The 20,749-nt window shown below is 54.1% G+C and overlaps 7 protein-coding genes across 7 annotated transcripts; 2 read left to right on the forward strand and 5 right to left on the reverse strand.

The window, feature by feature from the left end:
- Positions 1–469: 469 nt before the first annotated feature.
- Positions 470–5,094, reverse strand: BU26DRAFT_527313 (uncharacterized protein; the record flags this gene model as incomplete). The annotated part of the gene is made up of 9 exons (XM_033830762.1): positions 470–592; positions 891–1,031; positions 1,812–2,020; positions 3,739–3,777; positions 3,857–3,885; positions 3,990–4,015; positions 4,299–4,333; positions 4,383–4,401; positions 4,450–5,094. 9 exons carry the CDS (start codon positions 5,092–5,094, stop codon positions 470–472), a joined length of 1,266 nt encoding a protein of 421 aa, XP_033692207.1.
- Positions 5,095–5,312: 218 nt separating this feature from the next.
- Positions 5,313–6,279, forward strand: BU26DRAFT_527314 (uncharacterized protein; the record flags this gene model as incomplete). Its single annotated transcript, XM_033830763.1, has 2 exons — positions 5,313–5,735; positions 5,782–6,279. The coding sequence occupies 2 exons, from the start codon at positions 5,313–5,315 to the stop codon at positions 6,277–6,279; spliced, it is 921 nt and encodes a 306-aa protein (XP_033692208.1).
- A 266-nt stretch (positions 6,280–6,545) lies between these two features.
- On the forward strand, positions 6,546–7,715 carry BU26DRAFT_513908 (S-adenosyl-L-methionine-dependent methyltransferase). Its single transcript, XM_033827720.1, has 3 exons — positions 6,546–6,654; positions 6,704–6,884; positions 6,932–7,715. The coding sequence occupies exons 1-3, from the start codon at positions 6,620–6,622 to the stop codon at positions 7,595–7,597; spliced, it is 882 nt and encodes a 293-aa protein (XP_033692209.1). The 5' UTR covers positions 6,546–6,619; the 3' UTR covers positions 7,598–7,715.
- An 818-nt stretch (positions 7,716–8,533) lies between these two features.
- BU26DRAFT_527316 (uncharacterized protein) lies at positions 8,534–11,325 on the reverse strand (the record flags this gene model as incomplete). The annotated part of the gene is made up of 9 exons (XM_033830764.1): positions 8,534–8,779; positions 8,834–9,043; positions 9,098–10,137; positions 10,278–10,361; positions 10,413–10,512; positions 10,569–10,593; positions 10,646–10,893; positions 10,961–11,061; positions 11,127–11,325. 9 exons carry the CDS (start codon positions 11,323–11,325, stop codon positions 8,534–8,536), a joined length of 2,253 nt encoding a protein of 750 aa, XP_033692210.1.
- A 1,745-nt stretch (positions 11,326–13,070) lies between these two features.
- Positions 13,071–13,484, reverse strand: BU26DRAFT_38497 (uncharacterized protein). Its single transcript, XM_033822619.1, has one exon. The coding sequence runs from the start codon at positions 13,401–13,403 to the stop codon at positions 13,107–13,109; it is 297 nt and encodes a 98-aa protein (XP_033692211.1). The 5' UTR covers positions 13,404–13,484; the 3' UTR covers positions 13,071–13,106.
- An 81-nt stretch (positions 13,485–13,565) lies between these two features.
- Positions 13,566–15,745, reverse strand: BU26DRAFT_558608 (long-chain fatty acid transport protein 3; the record flags this gene model as incomplete). Its single annotated transcript, XM_033832587.1, has 4 exons — positions 13,566–14,877; positions 14,924–15,443; positions 15,519–15,647; positions 15,736–15,745. The coding sequence occupies 4 exons, from the start codon at positions 15,743–15,745 to the stop codon at positions 13,566–13,568; spliced, it is 1,971 nt and encodes a 656-aa protein (XP_033692212.1).
- A 537-nt stretch (positions 15,746–16,282) lies between these two features.
- Positions 16,283–17,344, reverse strand: BU26DRAFT_558609 (uncharacterized protein; the record flags this gene model as incomplete). Its single annotated transcript, XM_033832588.1, has 2 exons — positions 16,283–17,103; positions 17,155–17,344. 2 exons carry the CDS (start codon positions 17,342–17,344, stop codon positions 16,283–16,285), a joined length of 1,011 nt encoding a protein of 336 aa, XP_033692213.1.
- Positions 17,345–20,749: the final 3,405 nt, after the last annotated feature.

Raw genomic sequence — 20,749 nt, forward strand, 5'->3', positions numbered from 1 at the left:
GACACCGATGGTGAGATGGTTGGAAGCACTTGCCCGCTGACTGGCGAACATCGGCGGGCCCGCAGCAGGCTAGCAGAGCGGCTAAGAAGACGCGGGCCGTCGTGTGTTTGACTTGAGGGCCGGGGTCTCGGGGGCCACCGCGAACCCCTGACTCTTTTCGCTGTGGCGCCGTTCTCTGATCTGGGCTCGTCAGCAGCAGGTCCCGTGACCGATAGCGCATGCGGGCTAAAGGGACGCTAATGCACAACTTCGTTGATTGTCTCGCTTGGGTCTCCAGTCAGCGCCACTGCCGACACTCCATGGCGCGGCCTGCATTCGTCTATTGGCGCTTTGCTGCGCGAGGCGTTTTGCCAGCAAATTGTCTTCCACCAATCCCAGGCCGCCCGAACAGCCTTTTGCAAGAGTGAGCGACGGCATTCTTTGAAGGATGGCCGCCTGCTACGCCGCAGGGCATGCATTTCCCTGGTCCTTAATCATCGCCCTCTCCCACACCTGCGCTGCCGTCGCCGTCCTCGTCGCTTTCCTCGTCGTCCTCGCTCGAATCTGTCGACTCGTCGTTATCAGGCATCACAATGCCGTTCAAATACGTGATCTGCGGCAAAATATTAGCGGCGATGTTCTCTGCGTCTTTCGAGGGGCAGAGCACTGAGTTGGCGGGCTTCCCCACCTCACCGCGCCCATGCAGCCATCGGTCAACTGAGGGCGGTACGCTGCAGTGCCAACGCATGAATCGACCGGTCCACTCGTGCTCCATCGATCGAGTCCAAGCGAAGAGACCTTTCTCCGGCGGCTCTCTATCCGCTCTGCTTTTGCCATAGGCTGCGGCTCCGGCGCCTCAAATGCACCAAGCTCACTAGACAGCCGCCAAAAGTAAGGAAGCTGGAACTTACGAAAGGAACCATGCATGCAACGAGTTCGGCAATCCGGCCCAGACCCTTAGCTCCCACAATCTCCTCGTCGGTGAGCTTCGTACCAAGGGTGAAATTTCTAAGCCGAAGGAGTTCGATGTCTTTGTGGTCTTTATCGTATCCCTATCAATGGCGACGGTCAGCAATCCTTCTCTATATCGGTGCATTGGTAGATATCTTAGCCCCTTGGACGGGACTGACTCGAGGTGGCGAGGCGCAGCGATGAGACCCCATTTGTTTGGCTTGATGTTGGTGGTCCTGTTATAAACTTCATCATCTGATGGAGGCGACGGAATTGCGAAGGTGCTGGACAGCGGCGAGGACGTTGGCAAGGACGGCCGAGGAGAGTTCAGCCGGTCTTCACCGATCGTCGGAGCATGGCATGGCAACTTGCACGCGCTGACACTCGGCCTCGTGTTTTCGAAAAACCCCGCCGTAGGGAGTGGTCTCGGCGAAAGCTGCACCAGCTCATCCTAAATTGGGAATGCAATATGAAGGAGAGGTGCTTTTGTGCAGATTGTCGATAGGACTCGTAGAAGAATGAAGTGCTGAACCCTGGTGAAGTCACCAGGGAGTATCCGTGTCCGGTTTAGGTGACTCGCGGCGACGACTTCTTGTTGTTTGGTAGCGAGCATACTCACCACCTCAACTGATTTTGTCATGACAACATTCTCCTATCGGTTTCTCCGAAGAGTGCATCTAGAGCGGTCACCGTTCGGACTTGCACCGCGTTCCGTAGTGCGTCCCGCGTTGTCCTCCATTCCAGGAGCGACTCCTTGCATCACAGCACCGCGTTGAGCCACGTATGGCGCGTATGGCGCCCACCATCTCCGCGCTGCGTTCGACGTGATGGGTGGATGCAGCTATCGTGGGTTTCATTGCGAAAGAGATGACTTCACTCACCTTAGGATGCTTCTTCAGCGCAGACGACTGATTCATAGGCTGCGAAACGAAAGCTCGAACAGCCTTCTCCGCATCATTCGGAATACCTCCGAAGAACTCCCTTCGAATTCCTGCATCGGTCAAGACACGCTTGATACGCTCCGGTTTGCTGTCGATAGATCGTCGGAGCGCCGCGAGGGCCTGAGCCTCCGGCATCCAGAGTCCGCCTCCTTGATCAACGTTAGCGAGTTGGTCACATAAGTTACAAAAGTCTCAGTGTATGGAAAGACCTCGGAGAAGGAACGCAGGCGATGTCCAGATGGCTTTCGATAGGCAGTGTCGTGTGCCCGATGCCCTGTCGCGCTCGGAACGGCATCCGCGACGTCCTCCAGTCCTTGCGAAGGGCAGAACACAAGATCGGCCCTATATTGGCGTCCGAGGCCCATATAAGCAAGTGTGGTCAGATCCTTCGCGCTACAATCGCGGATAGCATACTGATCCCCTCAGCTGGCGGCGTCGACGCGTTCGGACAGAGACGAATTCGTCACGGCGACACAGGAGCAAATGCCCATCAGATCTCTTCAAATGACTGGGCGAGGGAGTCCAACGAGAGCTAACGTTGTGCGTCTCCAGATTTTGCCGTACACACTCCGACCGAGGTGCTGTTCTCTTCCGGCATGTTTAGCAGCCGCGTCGAGTTCTCCGAGAGCCGAAGCGTCACAAAGGGAGATGCTGCAATATTGAGGTTTCGCACAGGTAGGCCAACTTGTCGTCCAGAAATCATTCTCCTCGCAGAGCGACTTCGTCGGCCCGCCCCCAACCCTGACCCAGCACCGGCTAGCCATGTATACGCTTCCGTGCCCCTACTCCCGATCGACACCGACTCGAAAGCGAAACGATAGGACATCATCTTCATAATGTGCGTGGGGAGGATGGTGGTATACTGTTGTAGCCATATGTGGATGTGCACAGCATGCTGTTTGGGCTGGCTGGAGGGGAACGGAGCCCAACCTCAACCGCTCAGACCTCTATCTAGAGCGTCCTTCCACATCCGACGGAACAGCGTCGATCAAAAATTAGTCGCGTATGCGGCTTGCTGAAAGGCTTCAGACCCCTGAAGCTCAACGGTGGCGTTCCGTTTGACGTGAAAGTACGTTGTAGTTGACAGTCGTCCCAGGTGGGGCAACTCTGGTGTTTGCGTGGTATCTGGCAGTGCTCTAGCCACAAGGTCGATGTTTCCGTCGTCCGCCGATGGCCTAGCGTGTTTCCCTGCAGGTGACGCGTACAGGTGTCAAAGGTTGGTAGAACTTGTTGAGGTTACATTCCCTGTGTTCCAACATCACCATGTCCACTTTCATGGACCTCCTTGGCCTGCGTGATAGACTCGTTTTCGGCCCAAGATCTCGCAAACGTAGAATCTCTCGAACGAATAGCACCAGCTTATATCCCATATCCATTTGTGTAGGCGGGATTGCTTTACACAGGACGCACCGATCTCGAAAGTCGCAATAGAGCTCATCCATCCCGCTGCCGGTACGGAACGACACCGTCATTCTTATGATCGTCCCAGGCAAGGCCATGGATTGCCAATTGACATCATGTGCTAGCATCTTGGAAGGTGCTATATGCGCAGGATCGACGTGGTCAATGGGCCCAAGCGCGCGCTTGCCACTCTCATGGCGGTCGTGTCACGCTGTGACACGTTGCTCGACTGAGGGTTGGTACCCCTCGGACGGGACTGGCGTCAATGTACGCCTCCTTCTTCGAAGACATGCAGCATGTAGCAGTCAAAATCGGGAAGGATGGCCTATCGTGGTCGCCGGTGTGGATCGTGACCGCTGAGAACTTCTCAGATTGCCGTGTCTAGTATGGCAATCGCGTGTAATCCTGCATTGGCTCGGACATGGCTAGGCGAAGGCCTCCGTGCTGTAGAAAAGATGGAACTTACCGACAAAGCTACCCCCTTCCGGTTGGATCTGTACGTAGTCTGTACGATGCGGTGAAAGAGTCAGCGCAGCCTCTTAAAAAGAGGTCGGTACCTCGATGCTGGACTGAGACATGCGTACATGCTGCATAAGGCCCTTTTCTTCCGGTCCTAACGATGGAGGTACAATCAGCAAGACTCTTCCAAGACGGTAGGTGGTATGCTCAGTTCGCCTGATACTTGCAGTCTTGAAAGAACGCGAGAGGAACGCTTACCTCGACCAGGCCGCAGAGAAGTGGGTCTGACCAGGAGTTAGCCTTTTACTTGCAGAAGCTCGGTTACAACAGTTACACGGCCATGCGGATAACCCCTGTCGATGCGAGAGCTGTATTACCCACCCTAAAGGTGACGGTACAATTAGCAGGCGCTCAGAAGGCTAGGGTACAAATACCGCATGTCTCAGATAGAGAGCAAATATTAGAAAGTGTCTAACATTTGCCCTAAGGTAGGCGCGATATAAGGAAGGTTTTGCTTACTGCCTACAGGTTAGCGTATACAGTCTACTATTTATACCGGGGCCTTGCCTTGTACGGAGTTTGGTCTTTCGAGAATCGAACGTCTGGTGGCTTAGTTACTTTTCTGTATTACTAGTTCTGCTGGAATCCTACCTCGGTAGATTCGAAAGATCTGGAATCTGTTAGTTTGGGACTGTCAGTGAAATGGCTCTAGCTATACCAAGTCCTTAACGGGAAGCTCGGGAATGGTGTCGTCGGCTTCCATAACCTTCTCCGATAGCTTTTCCACGAACGTATTGAAGTCTTGAAGAGCATTTCTATAGTCGGGATCGTGCGATTTGAGCCAGGATCGCTCGTTGTTCCGTGTAAGGTCCTCAAGAAACAACATGGTGTTTGGATGGATGGTATCGTCCATGTACGGCGTGTCTCCCGCTTCGCGAGCCTTGGGCTTCATATTCTTCATGATCAAGACCGTTCCAGGCTCGAGCTTGGCTCCAGGCTTCCACAGTCCTTCCTCGCCATCGTGCTTCTTGTGCAAGGGAAGGTCAACCCGCTTTGCAGGGCGACCCCTGGGGTTACTCTTCCTTGGCTTGTCTTCGTCCTCGCTGCTAGCCTCTTCGGGATCCGAATCAGACGATAAATCCTTGCCACTCTCCCCTTCGTAGTCTGATACTTTGACGTCCTCGTCCTCAGAAGGCTCTGCGCCGGAGTCTTCCACCGCGTCGTCGGAATCTGGCTCGACGTACGACTGCCTGGCCCGCGCCTTCGCTCTCTTTGATTGCCGCATCGGCGTCTCTGGCGCCGCCCGCTTAGAGGAGCTGCGAAGAGCTGCCGTGGTCTTAGATTTCGCTGCTTTTGGTGCCATCGTGCTTTGGATATGTTCTTGGTCAGCGTTGTCGCTCGTCAAGGGAAAGTTGGATGTCGCTGGCGCACTGGCCACCAAGCTCAGATTGGATGACGTTTCCGAGCCCGAGGAAGGCGCGGTCCGTCCCGCGCACGACCTGGACGTCGAGCGCAACAACAATTTTGCTTCGTGACAATTCTCCGGATAGATATAGTCCGACAACACTAGACTGCACCGCGATGGCAGGCCGTTTCCGGGCTCGGAAGGCGGCGATTCTGAAGCTGCTCGACGCTCCGGATGAGGCGTATCACGACCTATCACCGAAAGGCTCGATCGACGAGCCAATTCGCTTCCTGATCGAGGAAATTAATCGCCTCGAAGGCCTCGTCACCACTAGCAGCTGTTCTGGCAGGATGAGCGTCTTCCTCGAAGGGCGCAAGCGGGGCCTCAACGGGGAAGAAACCGACAAAGCTTCCCCCGCAGGGCCTGGAGGCAAAGGAGGAGGAACGTGGCTTTATATTTCCCACGATCCGGCCCCGGACCTTGAGGATACTTCTAAATCAAGTTTCGCATCTCAGTTTGGGTTACTTGAGACCAACGGCGATAGTGACGAGGTGCCTGCCCTCGATTGCAGGTATATTCATTTGAAATTCGAGCCTATGGTGCGATGTCTCGGTGCGCCCATGAACAGAAACTAACATCTACCAGATCCTGCATCTGTTGACAGCATCCTTGGACGACTCTCAGCGCGTCCTCACTGCAGCTTTGAGTGCAGGGTTTCGCGAGTCGGGCGCTGTCAGTCTGAATCCCAGAGATGGAGAGCTGAACCCTATGGTAGCGGTGCGCTCGACCGGGTACTCATTCGATGCTATCATAGGGTATCAGAATGAAACAGGTGGAAACATTGCACTCGTCGATGAAAGATATCTCCGAACATTGGTCGGCATAACGAATGAGAGATTCAGGATCAATAACGACCGGATAGCGCGATTTCGGACCTCGCTGTTTGAACAATACGAGCCACAATCCTTGTCCGCGCAAGCCATCTCCAAGCCAGGGTGGGAGGATTCCGAGACCAGGAAACGTCGCAAAAGAGAGGAAGGCCTTGCACGACAGCGTGCACTCCAGGCAGCTAATGGCACCTCAACATCCCACAGTGATCCCGACTCATGCGAAGCCGATCAAATGGTTCCAATGCTTGAGTGACCACTAGCAATTCATGAGGAATAGGCAATCTCACGCATATGCACCTATTTTCTGGCCTATAGCTCCGACGAAGGAGTCGATGCAATGTCTCCGAAGTAGTACAACCTCGCCGTGGAGCGATAGGTGTGCCTAGAAGACAAGCGCGTTCAGCCAATAGGAGGGTTGCAAAAGGCTCCGGCATGGTCGGCGACATCAACTTCGCGCTCGCGTATTTAAGTCGGATCATACCCCAATAATTCGATCTCCACCAGATTAGAGCAGTTAAACGACCACTTCCTCATTGAGACTCCAAATAAACCTATCAAAGTTCCGGCGCTTGCACCCACCATCTGAGCCCAAAATGTCAATCGCCGACGCGAACCGTAAATACTTCGAGCAAGCCCTCCCAAACTTCATCACCTGATCGATCTAACCTGCCAAACAGCCAGATCAGCGACTCCTACGACGACAAGCCATGGTTTGCCAAAGCGAACAAACAAGTCACCGAAGCCTTGCGAGCCCGTCTCGACAGGGTCGGCATCCCGTTCGCCAACACAGGTGCTAGCGCCGATTCCCAACAAGTCTCCCAGCTAGATTACGCATGCGGAACTGGCCTCCTTTCTCGCGTACGTCTCATTGCCTATATAGTTGTCGTCTACTGACGGGGAGACAGATCTATGGGCCCTACGTCACCATAACTAGAGGCATCGATGTTTCGCCTAAGATGGTCGCAAACTTCAATTCGCGTGCCCAGGCTGCTGGCCTCTCCGAGTCTACTATCCACGCCGTCCTGGGCGATCTGCTTGACAAGGCAAATCCGACGCCTGCCGAGGTGTCCGGCCCGGAATGGCAAAACTTCGATCTTGTGACCGTGGGCTACGCATTCCACCACTTCGAAGACGTGGTTCACGCGGCGGAGCGTCTGAAGGAGAGGCTTAGGCCAGGCGGAGTCATGGTTATCACCGACTTTCTCGAGGGCGGCGATTTAAAGGCTGACGAGAACGGCGACCCCATCCCTGGTACTGAAGGCAACCATTTTACGCACCATCACCACCACCACGGTCATGACCATGGCGAGGAGACTCAACACCATGAGAATCATCACCACGGCCACGACAACAAAGAAGATGTCGACAGCCCAACCCGCGATGCTTCAATCGTCACACCGCACTTCACGCTCGAAAATGTGAAGAAATTTCTAATTAAGGCTGGCTTTGTGGATGTTGATGCCGTGAGCATGGGCGAAAGGGTATATATGGTGTTTGGGGGCCACCAGTTGTGGAGAACCGTTTTGTTTGCCAAGGGCAGGAGACCAGTAGAAGAGAAGCCTGAGCTTTGAGGGAACGTCGCGTTCCATTAATATCGGACGTGCTGCATAGATGTGGGCCTATGTTCTGGTCGATGCTAGGACACTGTTCAGATTCTAATCTGATGGGTTGGTGACGCATGTCCCCGGAAACATACCAACAAATCTTAGTATGGCTCCGGAAAGCTGATCCCGAAGGCCTTTGACGCATGAAGACCCAAGACATGCAGTGATCCTAATCCTCGCAATTAAATTAGAATGCTTTACGGGCGCTGTCTTCCATTGTATGTCTGGGGGTAATATGCAGGGCGGATTCATTCTTTACCCGTTTCTGCAAAGAGTGACTCTAAAGGCAGCCTCTTCGCTCTCTCCATTCGTTTAGATCATATTGCTTGTCACTCTAAAATTAAGGATGCAAATGGATAGCTTCTAAAGCATAAGCATTGACAATCTTGAGGTTTGGATTGGTTATTCAGGCGATATATGAAAGGTTATGTTAGATACTTTGCAGATTACAGAATGAAACGGGAGGAGGGGAGGAGGTAGTAGAGCAAGGGGACGTAGAGCAGAGAAAGGTAGAGTAGAGAAGAGCGGAACAGAGAAAAGAGAAGAGTGGGGCAGGGAGAGTAGGGCGAGGAGAGGTTGTAAAGTAAGAGAAGAATGAGCCTATCAAACGCAGTAAGTAAGTAGAGCTAATTAAAGGAGTAGGGTATAAGCCTCAAGAGGCAAGAAGAGCGAGCATATGTAGGCGATGAGCGTGATATTGAGGCTCTATCTATCATTGCATGTTGCAAGAGTGGTATCGAAAGAGGAAGAAAAGAGTGACAGGAATCCACTGTTCCGGTATTCCAAACCGCCGTCAAAGCGATAAACCACATTTACGAGCTCCAGCGCTTAACCCCAATCAGCCAAAAGCCTCCAGGAAATTTCAGGACGAAGCTCAAGCTACCGGTCGTACCTCGACATGACCTAGCGCTTCAAGCCACCCATAGCCTCCCTGAACGTATCAAGTCCCTTCTCCAACATTGCCTTGCGCGACTCCAAGAAGGCACGCTGCTGAGTGATCTCCGGCGGCTCAGCAGCGACGAACTCGATCTCTTTGTCCGTCATCTGGGCAACGACCAAGGGAGAGAGGATGATGGAAGGCAGCGGCTCGACGAGATGGCGTTCGACGACAGCCTTGCAGACGGCGTTGACGAAGTATTTGAGCTCGTCCTGCAAGAGGAATTAGCACATGGGGATTCATGGAGATGGGAAAGGCTGGCTTACCTTGTAATAAGCGCGTTGGTTGTCGAGTGCTTCCTGCGAGCTGAAGACGTCCATGTCTTGCTCGATCGAGTCAGCCATAGCCTTCTCCAGTTTGTCGGGATCGAAGTGCGTGTGATAGGCATTATTATAAACGACTGAGAGCTTAGACGCCTCGGTCGCATCCTTCGTCATCTTCTGGTGCTTTCGCTGTCGCTGTTTCTGGATCGTAGTCTAAAGGGGGAAGTACATTAGCTAAATCCTCTCGAGAACGGCAATGGGGCTTACCGTGAAGTAGTGGTTATACGTCATGGGATGACGGGCCTTATCTGCAAGGATCTTCTGCAGTTCCTCCTTAGCTGCTGCCAGTGAGCTGGCGAGAGTGGTATCTACGCTCAAGCCCGTGAGGCGAGGCTGGAACTCAGCCGGTGCTGCATGCTGCAGCACAGCGAACACGAACTCCTTGCAGATGCGGGCAACATTGGCGATGTGCTCATAAGCGATCTTCTCCCACGGTTGAGATTGCTCCCAGAACAGCTGGCTGATGAGCATGGGCTGAAAAGTGCCGGCCAGCTCATAGCCACGCGAACGCTCCAAGGTCTTCTTTACCCATCCGATTGCCTCCTTACGGGTGAGTGACTTCGGTTTCGGGAGGAATGAAATATCCTCGGCGAGCTTCTTGAGCTGGTCTTGAACTTTCTTGTCTTCCGCTTGCTCGATGTCGTCGTCACCCGGACCCACGCCAACAGCATACTTGTGGCCTCGAAGGCGCATGTCCTCAGCGAACTTGATGTTGAGATGTTGGACGACGGCCCGGAAACGGCGAATGTTCTCCTTAGCATCCACTGCAGCTTCCATATGGATGGCGCCGAAGAAGGTGTTCTCGTAATAACCTTTCACGGCAGATTTGAGGATGTCGTTGATGGACATACTGATCTTCATGAGCATCATGCGTTGCTCGCCGATAGTAGTGCGCTTCTCCCCGAGCTTTACGATTTCCTGGGAAGTGTCCTCGAGTTTCGTACTCATCTCTTCCTTCAGCGACGGAAGCTCCTTGATGAGGTGGTTGAGCAGAAGTTTGCTGAGCCGCTCACGGAGTGAGTCAATGCCGACATACTCTCGGGGAAGATCCACGTATCGACCTTTACTGAAGAATAAAGCCTCATCCTCATTGCGCTGAGCAAAGGTGAACTTCATTTGATCGTCACCGCGGTTCTTGAGCATATGCCAGCCTCGCTCGAGATAGATATCCTTGTTCTGGGCAAGCTCGATCCAGGACAGTTCATTGTCGGTACCCTCACGAAGGAAATCGGGCTTAGTGATGATCCCTGTGGGGTCCGGCCTTAGCAGGTGTCTCAGATAAGGGGAAGGGATACTCCAGCATGTCTTAAGCCTTGCTGAATGCCCACAAGAGTGGCTTCTTTGCAGTTGAAACTGGAGACATGCTGGTATATTGCGAGCTACGTACCAAGGGTGCGTTTGCCATTCTCGTCGATCTTGCGGGCATAGTTCAGGATGATCTGATTGGCGTAGTCGTTTTTCGCAGAGACAACTAGATTGCGTGAGAGAATGTTTCTGTGCGAACTACAATGAGATCGCTCACCTGCAAGAATGATAGTGCGTGGGTTGGACATGTACTCCTTGACCAGGTTAAGGATCAACTCCTTGTCCGTTTCGGTCTGGGCCTTGTTGGTAGAGTGGATCTTATCGTTGCGACACATGTTAGTATCTAATGTCATGGAGCAGAGAGGTATCATACCAGGCCTGGGAGATCGACTAAAGTTCTACAGGCAGAGATTTAGCACCACAGTAGATCGCCATGGTTGGGAGACTTACAGTTGAGGTCGGTCAGGCCCGTCGATCTGGACGGACAGCACGTCTCTAGCGAAGGCCTTAGAATTAATGCCACCCACAACCCCAAGGCCCATAGCTTGAGTCGCCTCTTCGATGATATCTGGAAGCTGTTTGAAGTCATTGATAGACCTGTTGAACGCCTTCAGCTTCGCTTGCTCCTGCTTTGGACGTAACTTGTCTGGCGTGATCGTGATCGAGATAGTGGAGGCAGGCGAGCGACGAAGAATGATCTGGGAACGAGAGAGATTGGGTCAGTATAAGTTTGAAAGAAATCAAGGAGGATATAGAGTGAAGTACCTCAGTGGCGAAACGCGTGCAGAGGTTTTCTTTGCGAGGAAACGGAATCTCAGTAATTGCCTCCAGAACGGAACTCTTGCCTGAACTCTGGTCACCACAGACTGCAGACACATATTAGTAAGTGGTTGAGATAATTTGAAGTAGAGCGCGGGGATATAGCACTTGCCAACGATTTGCGGAAGTTCGACAATGCCACTGAGGCCAGTGCGTCGAAGCTTGTCCACGATATCCAAGACTTTCCGCTGGTCCCCACTCTGCAGCGCCTTTAGTGAGCTCGTGGTCACCGCAGTCGGGTCTATCACAACGGGCGTGATGGGAGTGGCAGCGCCATCCCACTCCGAGTCGCTAGAGCCTTCGGTGGACATGCTTGCGGACAGTCTGGTAGAAGTAAAGTTGGAAACAAATGGTAGGAGAGGAAGCAAAGTAGTAGGAGTAGGAGTGCGAAGTAGTTTGTGGAAGCTGCCTGATGGGGGGTTGAAGCTCAATATATGCCAGCGGGCCGATTGAGTGAAGGTGAAGTCCAGGCAGCGAGCGGGAAGGTGCAGAAATGAAACACACTGTTTTATTGAAAGCCACCGCTCAGCCAATGATATCGATGCAATGCTGGGAGGAGAGTGTGAAAAGAGGCGCGACGGGGTCCGCCGCGCCGGCGGTGAAAACGCACGCCGCACATGGTGATAGGCCTCAATGCCTGAGGTCATCAAAATGCCACAACATGATGGAGAAATCAGCGTAGTGGCAATTGCGCGTTATGCCCTCCTCTCTTTCCAAAGATCGACTGGTGGGTATCGCTTCGTCCGATTGCACCGCCATCGGCGCCTACGGTCTTTGCCGCACCAGCCACCGCACAAGCCCGAGTTGCGGTGAGCTGCCGGCTTGTTTGCCAGTAACAGGTCGCCCGCAGACGAATCATGCGGGCTCGGAAGCGCGCATGTATCTGGCGTAGAGACATGTGATTTCGCGCAGGCTGCGCGGGAGCGGTTAGATAGGGTGAACGCGCTAGGCCGAACAAGGCATTGGCACAACGAGGAGGGCCGGAATGCGTAACGCAGTCTGAAGATTCAGATTAGTAGTGGAATATATGCTTGTAAACTCAGCTAGCCGCTTATTCTTTCTGCGGCCAATAAATGTTTGTAGACGCAGTGGGCGTATGTCTTGAGATAGCTACCGTTCTGAGGAGCTTGACGACACGCGGTATACCCTCGTCCTCTTCCCGGTCTGCGGGAGACTCAGATTCGGGATCTTGATTCAAGGCGTCAAACCGTCTCTTCTTTTTTATTACTGCTGCGTTGGCCCCCTGATCCGAAGGCCACGGCGGGCGTGCTTTCGCCGTCCTGTGCTCGCATTCAGCATCACTACTCATCCCCACTAAGGCTCCCGCGGCCCTCTTCTCCCTCAATATGCCTCCCGCTAAGGCTACTCACGCGCGGACGACACCATCCTCCAATACAAGCAGCGCTCCCTAGACGTGTCCGATGTTATTCAAGCACATTCAGCTAAAGCCTAACGACATCGGCTCGATACCCCCGGAATGGATACGAGTCGCAAATGCTCTTTACACTATGACACCTCGCACAGTCTAGATCCTGTTGAACGATGACGAGCCCTTTGATCCTCACGACCTCGCTGCGCTGATCGCAGAGTATGACGACCCGGCTCTTTTGCTCCTTCCTGGGGTATCCACGGGGCCTAGCTAGTCGTTGGCCTCGACCAACCCCCTAACGGCACTATAGTAATCATCCTGTGCTTCAGCAAGTGCGTATCGATATTAGGGAGCGCATCCCAAACAGTTCTCCATCTGGCTGTCTAGCAAGCCGTCGAACAGGATCCGGGGAAGCTCCTCTACCATTATCCGTACGAGATAGTGAGTTCAACTACAGCCTCCCTGAATAGGGATATCCGAAATGATACTTCGAAGCACACTGCCGTCGGTACGCCAGAGCTGCGAAAGAAACGTGCAAAATGGCGACAGGGAAGAGGCCAGATCAGAGGACAACTCAGATACTACCACTGGCTAGCTGTTCGCGACCCCCCGGCTAGCCAGGTGGAAATTGAGAGATGGAAGCGGCAATGACACGAGAGGCGCTTGGAATCCTTGCAGTGGGATGTTGACTGGCGCCTCTGCACAATTAGCGAGCATCGTGAACTACAACCAGAAACGCCCAGAGCCTAGATGAGGGTGAAATTCCACGGGGTTTGCGGAGATATCCCGCCGTTTGCGAAAGTCTCTCCAGCCAAAAACTATCCGCTGATTAGAAAGAACATGCCTAGCTGAGATCTCTATGAATACATGGGGCTGGTAAGCATACCAGCCAGCATATTTGAGCTTCGACTTTGCGGAGCAGGGCGTGCATAACTTTAGTAGATCAGACGACCAAGGCATACCTAGGTCAACCGATGGCGTGGCGACCACTGAGCATGCACCCCGGCTAGATTGGAACATATCTAGAATTCGACCTCGTAACTATCTTTCCCAAAATGCACGAAATATCTACTCAACGCGTCGCAAGCGGGCAAAACGGCAAAGTGCCGAAAAGTACCCCAGGGCTTCTAATCCACCTTTAGCACGTTTACACCAAAAGTATCCCATAGACGCCACAAACCCCTATAGCTTAGCAAGACCATGCATATTGCTCCTCAGCCCGTCCCAATCCTCCATCGTATACACGATATAGCCCTCGTCTTCTTCACCAGCGTGCATGCTGCTGAGAGCAGCGGGACACCAATACATGGTGTCGTACTTGATGCTCTCCTTCTTTAGTCCGTTCGCTGTGGCCTCCTGCTCCGTCCTCTCCTGCAGCTTCCTCAGGTCGATGCCGTCGCTCCTCAATGGGACCTTGTTCTGCTTATTGTTGTGCATCGTCGTGAGGTCGTTCAGCACCCGTATGAACACCGGGACAGCGTACCGTGGCAGCTTCGCACGGCAGTGCTCGAGCAGCGCATTGAAGTCGAATATGGAGATCTGTGCAGGGTCGATGTAGATTGCTGCACAGCCCGCGCGTCCATCATGGCCTGGTACCTCGACGCCGTACACGTTGGCTTCGATGACGCCGGGGAAGTGGCCAACCACTTCGCTGACCTCTGCAGTGCTCACGTTCTCCGACTTCCACCGGAAAGTATCGCCCAGTCGATCCAGGAAAAACCACCGGCCGTCACCATCCCGCCGCAGAGCATCTCCCGTCCGGTACCAGAGGTCACCCTTTTTGAAGACATTCCGCTCGAACTTCTTCTCTGTGGCTTCCGGGTTGTTGTAGTAGCCTACGAAAGCCGCCTCGTTGGGGAGCGCGACGATGATTTCGCCGCCTTCTTCATAGGACTTCCGTTTGGCGAATCCTGTCTTCGGATCTCGTAGGATGCCGCCCGCCTCGTAGTCAATTTCGACGGGTACGAATGTGTTGCGTAGAGCTGCCCGCATGATAGCACCATGATGTCCAACCGAGGTTGCGAGGAAGGGTCCGCGGCAGACGTTTATCAGCCCGAAAACGCCTTCCGAGCTGTTGAAAAACTCCGCTACGGTCCTGATACCAAATCGATCGACGAAGCGATGCCATACGTCTGGGCGCATGCCGTTGCCGAACATGACCTTCACCTTGTGCTTCCTGTCCAACTCGCTCGGCGGGTTGGCCAGCAGATATCGGGCCGTCTCTCCTACATAGACGAAAGCGGTAGAGTTCGAGTCGCGGATGTCGGTCCAGAACCTTGATGTCGAGAACTTCTTGCCAATGCATAGCGTCACGCCGGACATCATGCAGGAGAGAGCCGTTGTGTTTCCGGTGCCATGATATAACGGCATGCAGATGTACCATCGATCGCCGTTGGGGCCGGGCGAAAGGTCTAGATCACGAATGCGTCCGCCGACGAGACCACCAGCCCTTTGCATCTCGAAAGGGCAGGCCTTAGGGTGGCCCGTTGTGCCGCTGCTGAAGTTAGCGTTTGTGATCATACTTAGAGCGGGCTGCCTACCTGGTGTACATCAGGCACATAGGGAAGGTTCCCACAATGCCGGTCCGATACTCATCCTCCGGCCTCTTTGGCTCCAGGCGGAGAATCTCGCCCTTCAACCGCTTGTCCAGTACTTTGATCGTCATGCCGAGCTCGCCCTCGATCCTATCTCTTACGGCCTCGATCCTTTGCTGTGCGTCCGGATCTTCATCCACAAGCAACAGCTTCGATGCCGCAACCTTCAGGCAGTGCACCAAGGCATCGCCAGCCAGATGGTGGTTTATCATAGCGGGAGCCGACCCGACCGACCATGATCCAAGATGTGCGAATATAAACTCGGGCTGGTTCGTGAGATAGAAGCTCACCAGCACCCCTGGCTTGAGGCCATTCTGGAGGAAGTACTGTCCGTATCGGCATGCGTTTGCGTACGTCTCGCCCCATGTGTAGCATCCCGCTCGCGACCAGATGGCTTCTTCGGTTTCAGGGAGTCGGTTCGCTTGCGCTTCGAAATAGTACCACAGACTGCCGCGGTTATTCGCCCCTGTCCATTGACGCTGGTCAGCCTATGCTCGAGATATGAACCCCGGGAGCTCGAGGTTGCGGGGCTCCGGCTTACCCGCTCTCTGAAAGTCCCTCTCGGTCGCCTTTACGTTTCGGATGGAGTGGAGATCTTTGCGGATGTGAAATCTCGCATCGAGATAGGCAGCGGCGGCGGTCGCGCCCGCAATTGCTCCTGCTACAGGCACTGAGGTTGCCGTCAGCTTCAGGGTCGATATGTGGGGATGTGGCGAAGCTCGCGCCACGAATGGTGGCACAGAAATGTCGACACGAACCAAGAGCCATTGTCGTGTTCTGTTCTCACTTCCAGAGGTTTCAGAGAGCAAGCTGGACACCGCGAAGTTCACAGAGGACCAGAGTCGAAGAGAGCCGTCGATAACAGGTTGAACTGCGACCCCGGCAGTTGCTGATAGACACTTAAATGCCCCGGGTTCCCCAAACCCCGTGATCTGTAGCCGACTTGCCTCGGCTCGGTTGCCCCACACTCTGCTAGCCTTCTTCGAGATAGCTCACTCTCTGAACGGCGCAACTGACGAGACGACAAGAGGTCGCTGAAGCCACTTCGACGCGGTTGTCACTCACGGCACATTGTCAAGTCTGTTAGTATCATTGACTCTCGGCCGCATTGCCTCACCCGGTATACAAATACTCCACAGTTCAACAATAGAACATACAGACAAGAAAAATCACAATATTACATTCAACAAAAGGTAGATAATAATAATTGGACTACTCTGGGATCATACTTCATTCATCCCAGGTCCTTCAGGACGCCAAAAACGCCATCGCAATGCTTCGAAAGACTTCTTCCCCATCATCTCCTCACCAAGCCAACAAGGCCCCTACGAACGGAGCAGCAACCATCACCCAGGCTGTACCGGCCGAAAGACCCGACGCGCCCGAATCCGTCTGCTGAGCCGGCCCTCCCGTAGACGTCTGAGAACCAGCAGTAGGCTGCGCACTCGTGAGGAAAGCCGTCGAAGCAGCCGACGCACCGGTCTCTAGAGCGCTAGATGCAACAGCAAGATCCGAAGTCCGCCCAGCTGCCGCCGAAGAAGTCTCGTCCTGCGACTCATCATCTGTGGCTGTGGCTGTCGGCGTCGGCGTGGGTGTGTCTTCAGCCGATGAAACCTCCGAAGCAGCACTGGTCGCGCTCGCGCCGCTGGACGCCGGAGTCGAAGAAGCTTCTTCAGCAGCACCAGAGCTCTCCGGCGTCTGGGAACTAGGGGTATCCGAAGGGGTTGGGGTATCCGAGCCACCACCCAACTTGACAACCATGCCGATGCCCGCGCTCGCATCCTGCAGCCCGTTGTCGTCCTGGAACTGCTTGACGTCGAACGCCTCGCCCTCGCTGGGCAGCTTCAGCTCCGTGATCTCCTCGCGCTGCGGGTTCGTGTACATCAGGAAGCTGTACTTGCGCTCGTCGCCCGTCTCGCCAAACGCGCCGGGAGCCTTGTACTCGAGCAGAGGCTGGTCTTGGGTTTCGATCTTGACGATGTCGAAGTTGTACTTGAAGTTGGCGCGGGCGTAGTGCAGCGTGCGCGCGTCGTCGTCGGTGGTGTCGATCATGATGATGGTGTAGAGGGTTGTACTGCTGATGGCGGAGCTGTCGCCCAGGGCGAAAGTAGGCTCCTCGGACACCTCTGCTTTTCATTAGCCTCGTGAGCGAGTGTAAGGTGTTGGCTGGCACATACCGTCTTTTGAAAATGACGCCCCATCGAGGAAGCCGTTGACCGCATCGCCGGTATACGACACCTGAAGTTCGACACCGCTCGACTCAAATCCACCCTGAAGCTCCTGCGGAACAATCTCAGACTGTTGCGCAGCGGCGAACTGAAAAACCGCGCCAGCGAGCACTGCTCGACTCAGGTACCTGGAAAGCATCCTGAAGGGTAAATCGAATTAAACAAAAGACCTTAAAGTAAGAATCGAAAAAAAAGCCTCAGGCAAACAATTATGCGATCTCTTTCAAATCCCAAGACGAAATCTTTTCCTCAGTCCCCTTCAAACAACCTTACAGCAGCCCCAGGCTTTATATCCCCTTCCCCCTTCGCACCTGGCACCATCCTCATCAGTCTCCCCAAAACCCAAAACCCACGCCACATGTCACAGCACAGGCTCAGCCTCGCACCAGCGGCTGCCAAAATTAAGCTTATTTTCAGATGTCCGCGCTGCTGGTTCGTCGCCGTTGCTGTATTTAGCGGGCCAGAGACAGGAACGGTTTCAGAAGTTTTGGCCGGGGGCCACGCGCGTCCTCGTCGGATGAGGGAATAGCCGGGCGGGCTTTGTGCGAACGTCGACTTCGAAAATGCACTCTTCTCCTCTTGGTCGTAGATATGAAGCAGGCACAGCCCTTTCGTGGGAGTGAGGACTCTCGAAGACGAATTATTCAAGGAGGTTCCCGCGCAGCCAGATTTCGGAGGCGGCGCGTAAGACTTCAGCTTTCACGAGCGTCTTCTTCACGCGGGAATTCCCGAAACCGGAGATCGAGAACATCCGTCTTGGAGGTTTGAACGGCGTCTTTTTGCGTTTTGGAGATCGGTCTTTCTTTAGCATGGGATCTGAGATTCTGGTGTTCCGTTCGGTTTCAGGCATCTCTTGGGGTTGTAGGAGGTTTGCCTTGGCTGGCTCGGTTGCATCAGGTGGCTTCGTGTTTTTCTTGCGAGAACAACACAGGATCGCCATAGAGCATGCTTTGCTAAGTTTCCCGCGAGCTCTTTTTTCAGTCTATCAAACGTCGGGCGCGGCAGAGAATGCGTTGTAGCCGTCGAGTAGCGGGATATTCCGCTTGGCGACCTTTGGCGTTTGCCACGACGCTGTGACTTCGTTGAGGAAGGAGATGGCTTGATGAAAGTCCTTCAGGACGCATACGCGGGCGTTACCGAAGTTCAGAAGGAAAGCGGGTTCAGGGTGTCGGCATCGCTCAGCATCCGCCGAGCGCATGCCGCGGAGACTGTATGTCTAAAGGATGCCGCAGAACCCAACCCTCCATCCATCGCCGTCGAGCTCAAACCCGCGTACTTCATCAAGCGATACACTCCAACCTCGCCCTAATCTCCGCCCAGGACGCCAGACACATATCTGCATCATGACGTCCCCAGGACTCCGCCGTCTTCGGTAAACGTGGGCGCGGCAACCCCCTCCACCAGGCTTCTACTGGGCCTCCCGAAACAAGAAACACGCCAAATTGTTCAAAAATACGCATTATAGTGCGATCAGCGCCACATATATGAGTCGATAGTTCTAAACGCATAACGCCGGAACGGGTAATCTATCACGGGGGGTATAATAGCCGTGTCATTACTTCTTCTCTTTCCTCTGTGGCGAAACGTGCAGAAACGACTGCCGAGAGCACGGCTGCGAGTGAATGGCAGTTATGATGGTGTTACGGGAAAAGGCCGTGGGGTTTGTGGCCGAGGATAGGGGGTGGGGCTGTGGTACGCGACGGCCTCAGGTGAGAGAGACATTTGGTGGGTTGATGATGTTGATGTTATACTCCCGTATCGATGCGCCAGATTGTTAGGCTGCCCGCCATGCTGTGACAAAGGAGAAACGCCAGTACCAATAGCTAGCATTCGAATAACTCAAGATCTAAAACTAACTCTCTCATCTCGCCGTCCCATACCCGCCGTTGCAGGGCTGCAGCAGTGTTGGCGAGCTCGGCTGAGAGAGTGGGTGGGCCGCAACCTACAGGTGTATTAGCGACTGATCCTTGATAACGTTGGGAGTTGTGAATACGTACCAAGCACGATCATCCTCTCACCACTACAGTATCCTTCTACGACATCCCTAACCACAGGGCGGCAGTAATGCGTCGCAACACTGACCCCTCGGTTTGAAGCGCCATCATCCTTCGTGATGCCGAAGCTTTCTTCAGAGTCGAACAGGCCTCGTCCCCCATTAAGTCTCCTTAGAGCTGGTCGTGGCCGTGAAGGAAGAGTGATCGTACCCCTTTCCAAGTCGAGCTTTGCCGCTTCGAACGCTTTGTCATCCAGCATGGGTGAGATGGGCGAGATGGGCGACAGTTGGGCCTCCGACGGACTCGCTGACTCTGCGAGGTCCGCTGAACGCGTAATGTAAATGTCGACGGTGAAGGTAATATTGCTGGGCGAAGGATGCTCGCGTATGTTGCGGATCGCAGCGTTAAGTTCCTTCTCGATCCATGTACAACACGCCACGTCGCGTATTATCCACACGAGATGTATTCTCTTTGTGGTAAAAGCTTTGTCTTTTGTTTGAACGGACAAACGCTGTGCCAAGTCTAGTACGTGTGGTAGGGACGCAGTAATGCCACACCCTCCTGCGACGCATAGAACCGTATCGTATATCTTGTGCAGCGGACGATGGTGTGTGCCGTAAGGTCCGTCAATGATCGTACGGAGTGATGTCCGAATGCCAGACTTGCTAGCGATAACTTCGAGCTTCGTTTCTGTAATTTCGTCGCGGGGCGGGAACGAAGAGAAGGAGGCGCGACGCTTTCCACTTGTCCCATTCGTAGGTGGTTGGCAAGAGTATCGAGTAGATCCGCTTATCCGGCTCGAGGACGGCTGGGAAGAGGATCTAACACCGGCAGGCTTTTCGGCGATGAACTTAAGCTTCGCTTCGGTGATTTCGTCCCTGGGCGGTAAGGACGAGAAGGACGGCTGCGATCGGAGCGGAGGATCGACAGTGAGCGGGAACGAGGCCTGCGCAAACGGCGACATGGGGCTGAGGACTTCCTCTTGGACCACGGTGATAGCGTCCACATGGGTATTGATGTTTTCAATGTGCTCGACGCCCTTCTCTTGCTCAGCCATCACTGGCTTCTCCGCCCCCATGACGGCCTTGCTCGGCGCATGGATTATTGGTGTATTGACAATATTAGGCTTCTCCAAGTCTGTTTCAAAAAGACCTGTTTCCGACTCTGTCTCGCTGGGCACTACTGGCTCGCCTCGACACAGCTTTTTGGTGAAGCCATCGTGGCGTCGAACGAGGAAGACCATCTCGTGCGTGCTACCTCCCCTCTCAGTGGAGGGAATGTTGCCGATCGAGAAGGGGTGGTTACCAAGCCAGCTGAGACTCAGTATGCGAATGAAGGCGTGCTGACCAGGCTTCCACTTCATCGACTTGGGAACCTCGACCGTAATCCGTGACATGTTCCCATGCAGGGATTCGATCGTTGTGGGAAAGCCGGCGAGGTTGGAGAAGGACCGGAGATTACGGTGCCGCTGCACGAGGCGGATGATGTTCGAAAAGAACAGAGAAGCAACAGTGGCGTAGATGTAGCAAGGCTGGTGTACAATGTCAGTC

The sequence above is a fragment of the Trematosphaeria pertusa genome (genome assembly GCF_010094035.1).
Source record: "Trematosphaeria pertusa strain CBS 122368 unplaced genomic scaffold BU26scaffold_1, whole genome shotgun sequence".
Lineage (NCBI taxonomy): Eukaryota > Fungi > Ascomycota > Dothideomycetes > Pleosporales > Trematosphaeriaceae > Trematosphaeria > Trematosphaeria pertusa.

Bases quoted from the DNA above. Each gene is read 5' to 3' on its own strand.
- BU26DRAFT_513908 (XM_033827720.1), top strand. From the start codon at position 6,620: ATGTCAATCGCCGACGCGAACCGTAAATACTTCGA. The intron at 6,655-6,703 runs GCAAGCCCTCCC...CCTGCCAAACAG, and splicing joins GCGAACCGTAAATACTTCGA to CCAGATCAGCGACTCCTACG. The intron at 6,885-6,931 runs GTACGTCTCATT...ACGGGGAGACAG, and splicing joins GAACTGGCCTCCTTTCTCGC to ATCTATGGGCCCTACGTCAC.
- BU26DRAFT_38497 (XM_033822619.1), bottom strand. From the start codon at position 13,403: ATGTTCCAATCTAGCCGGGGTGCATGCTCAGTGGTCGCCACGCCATCG.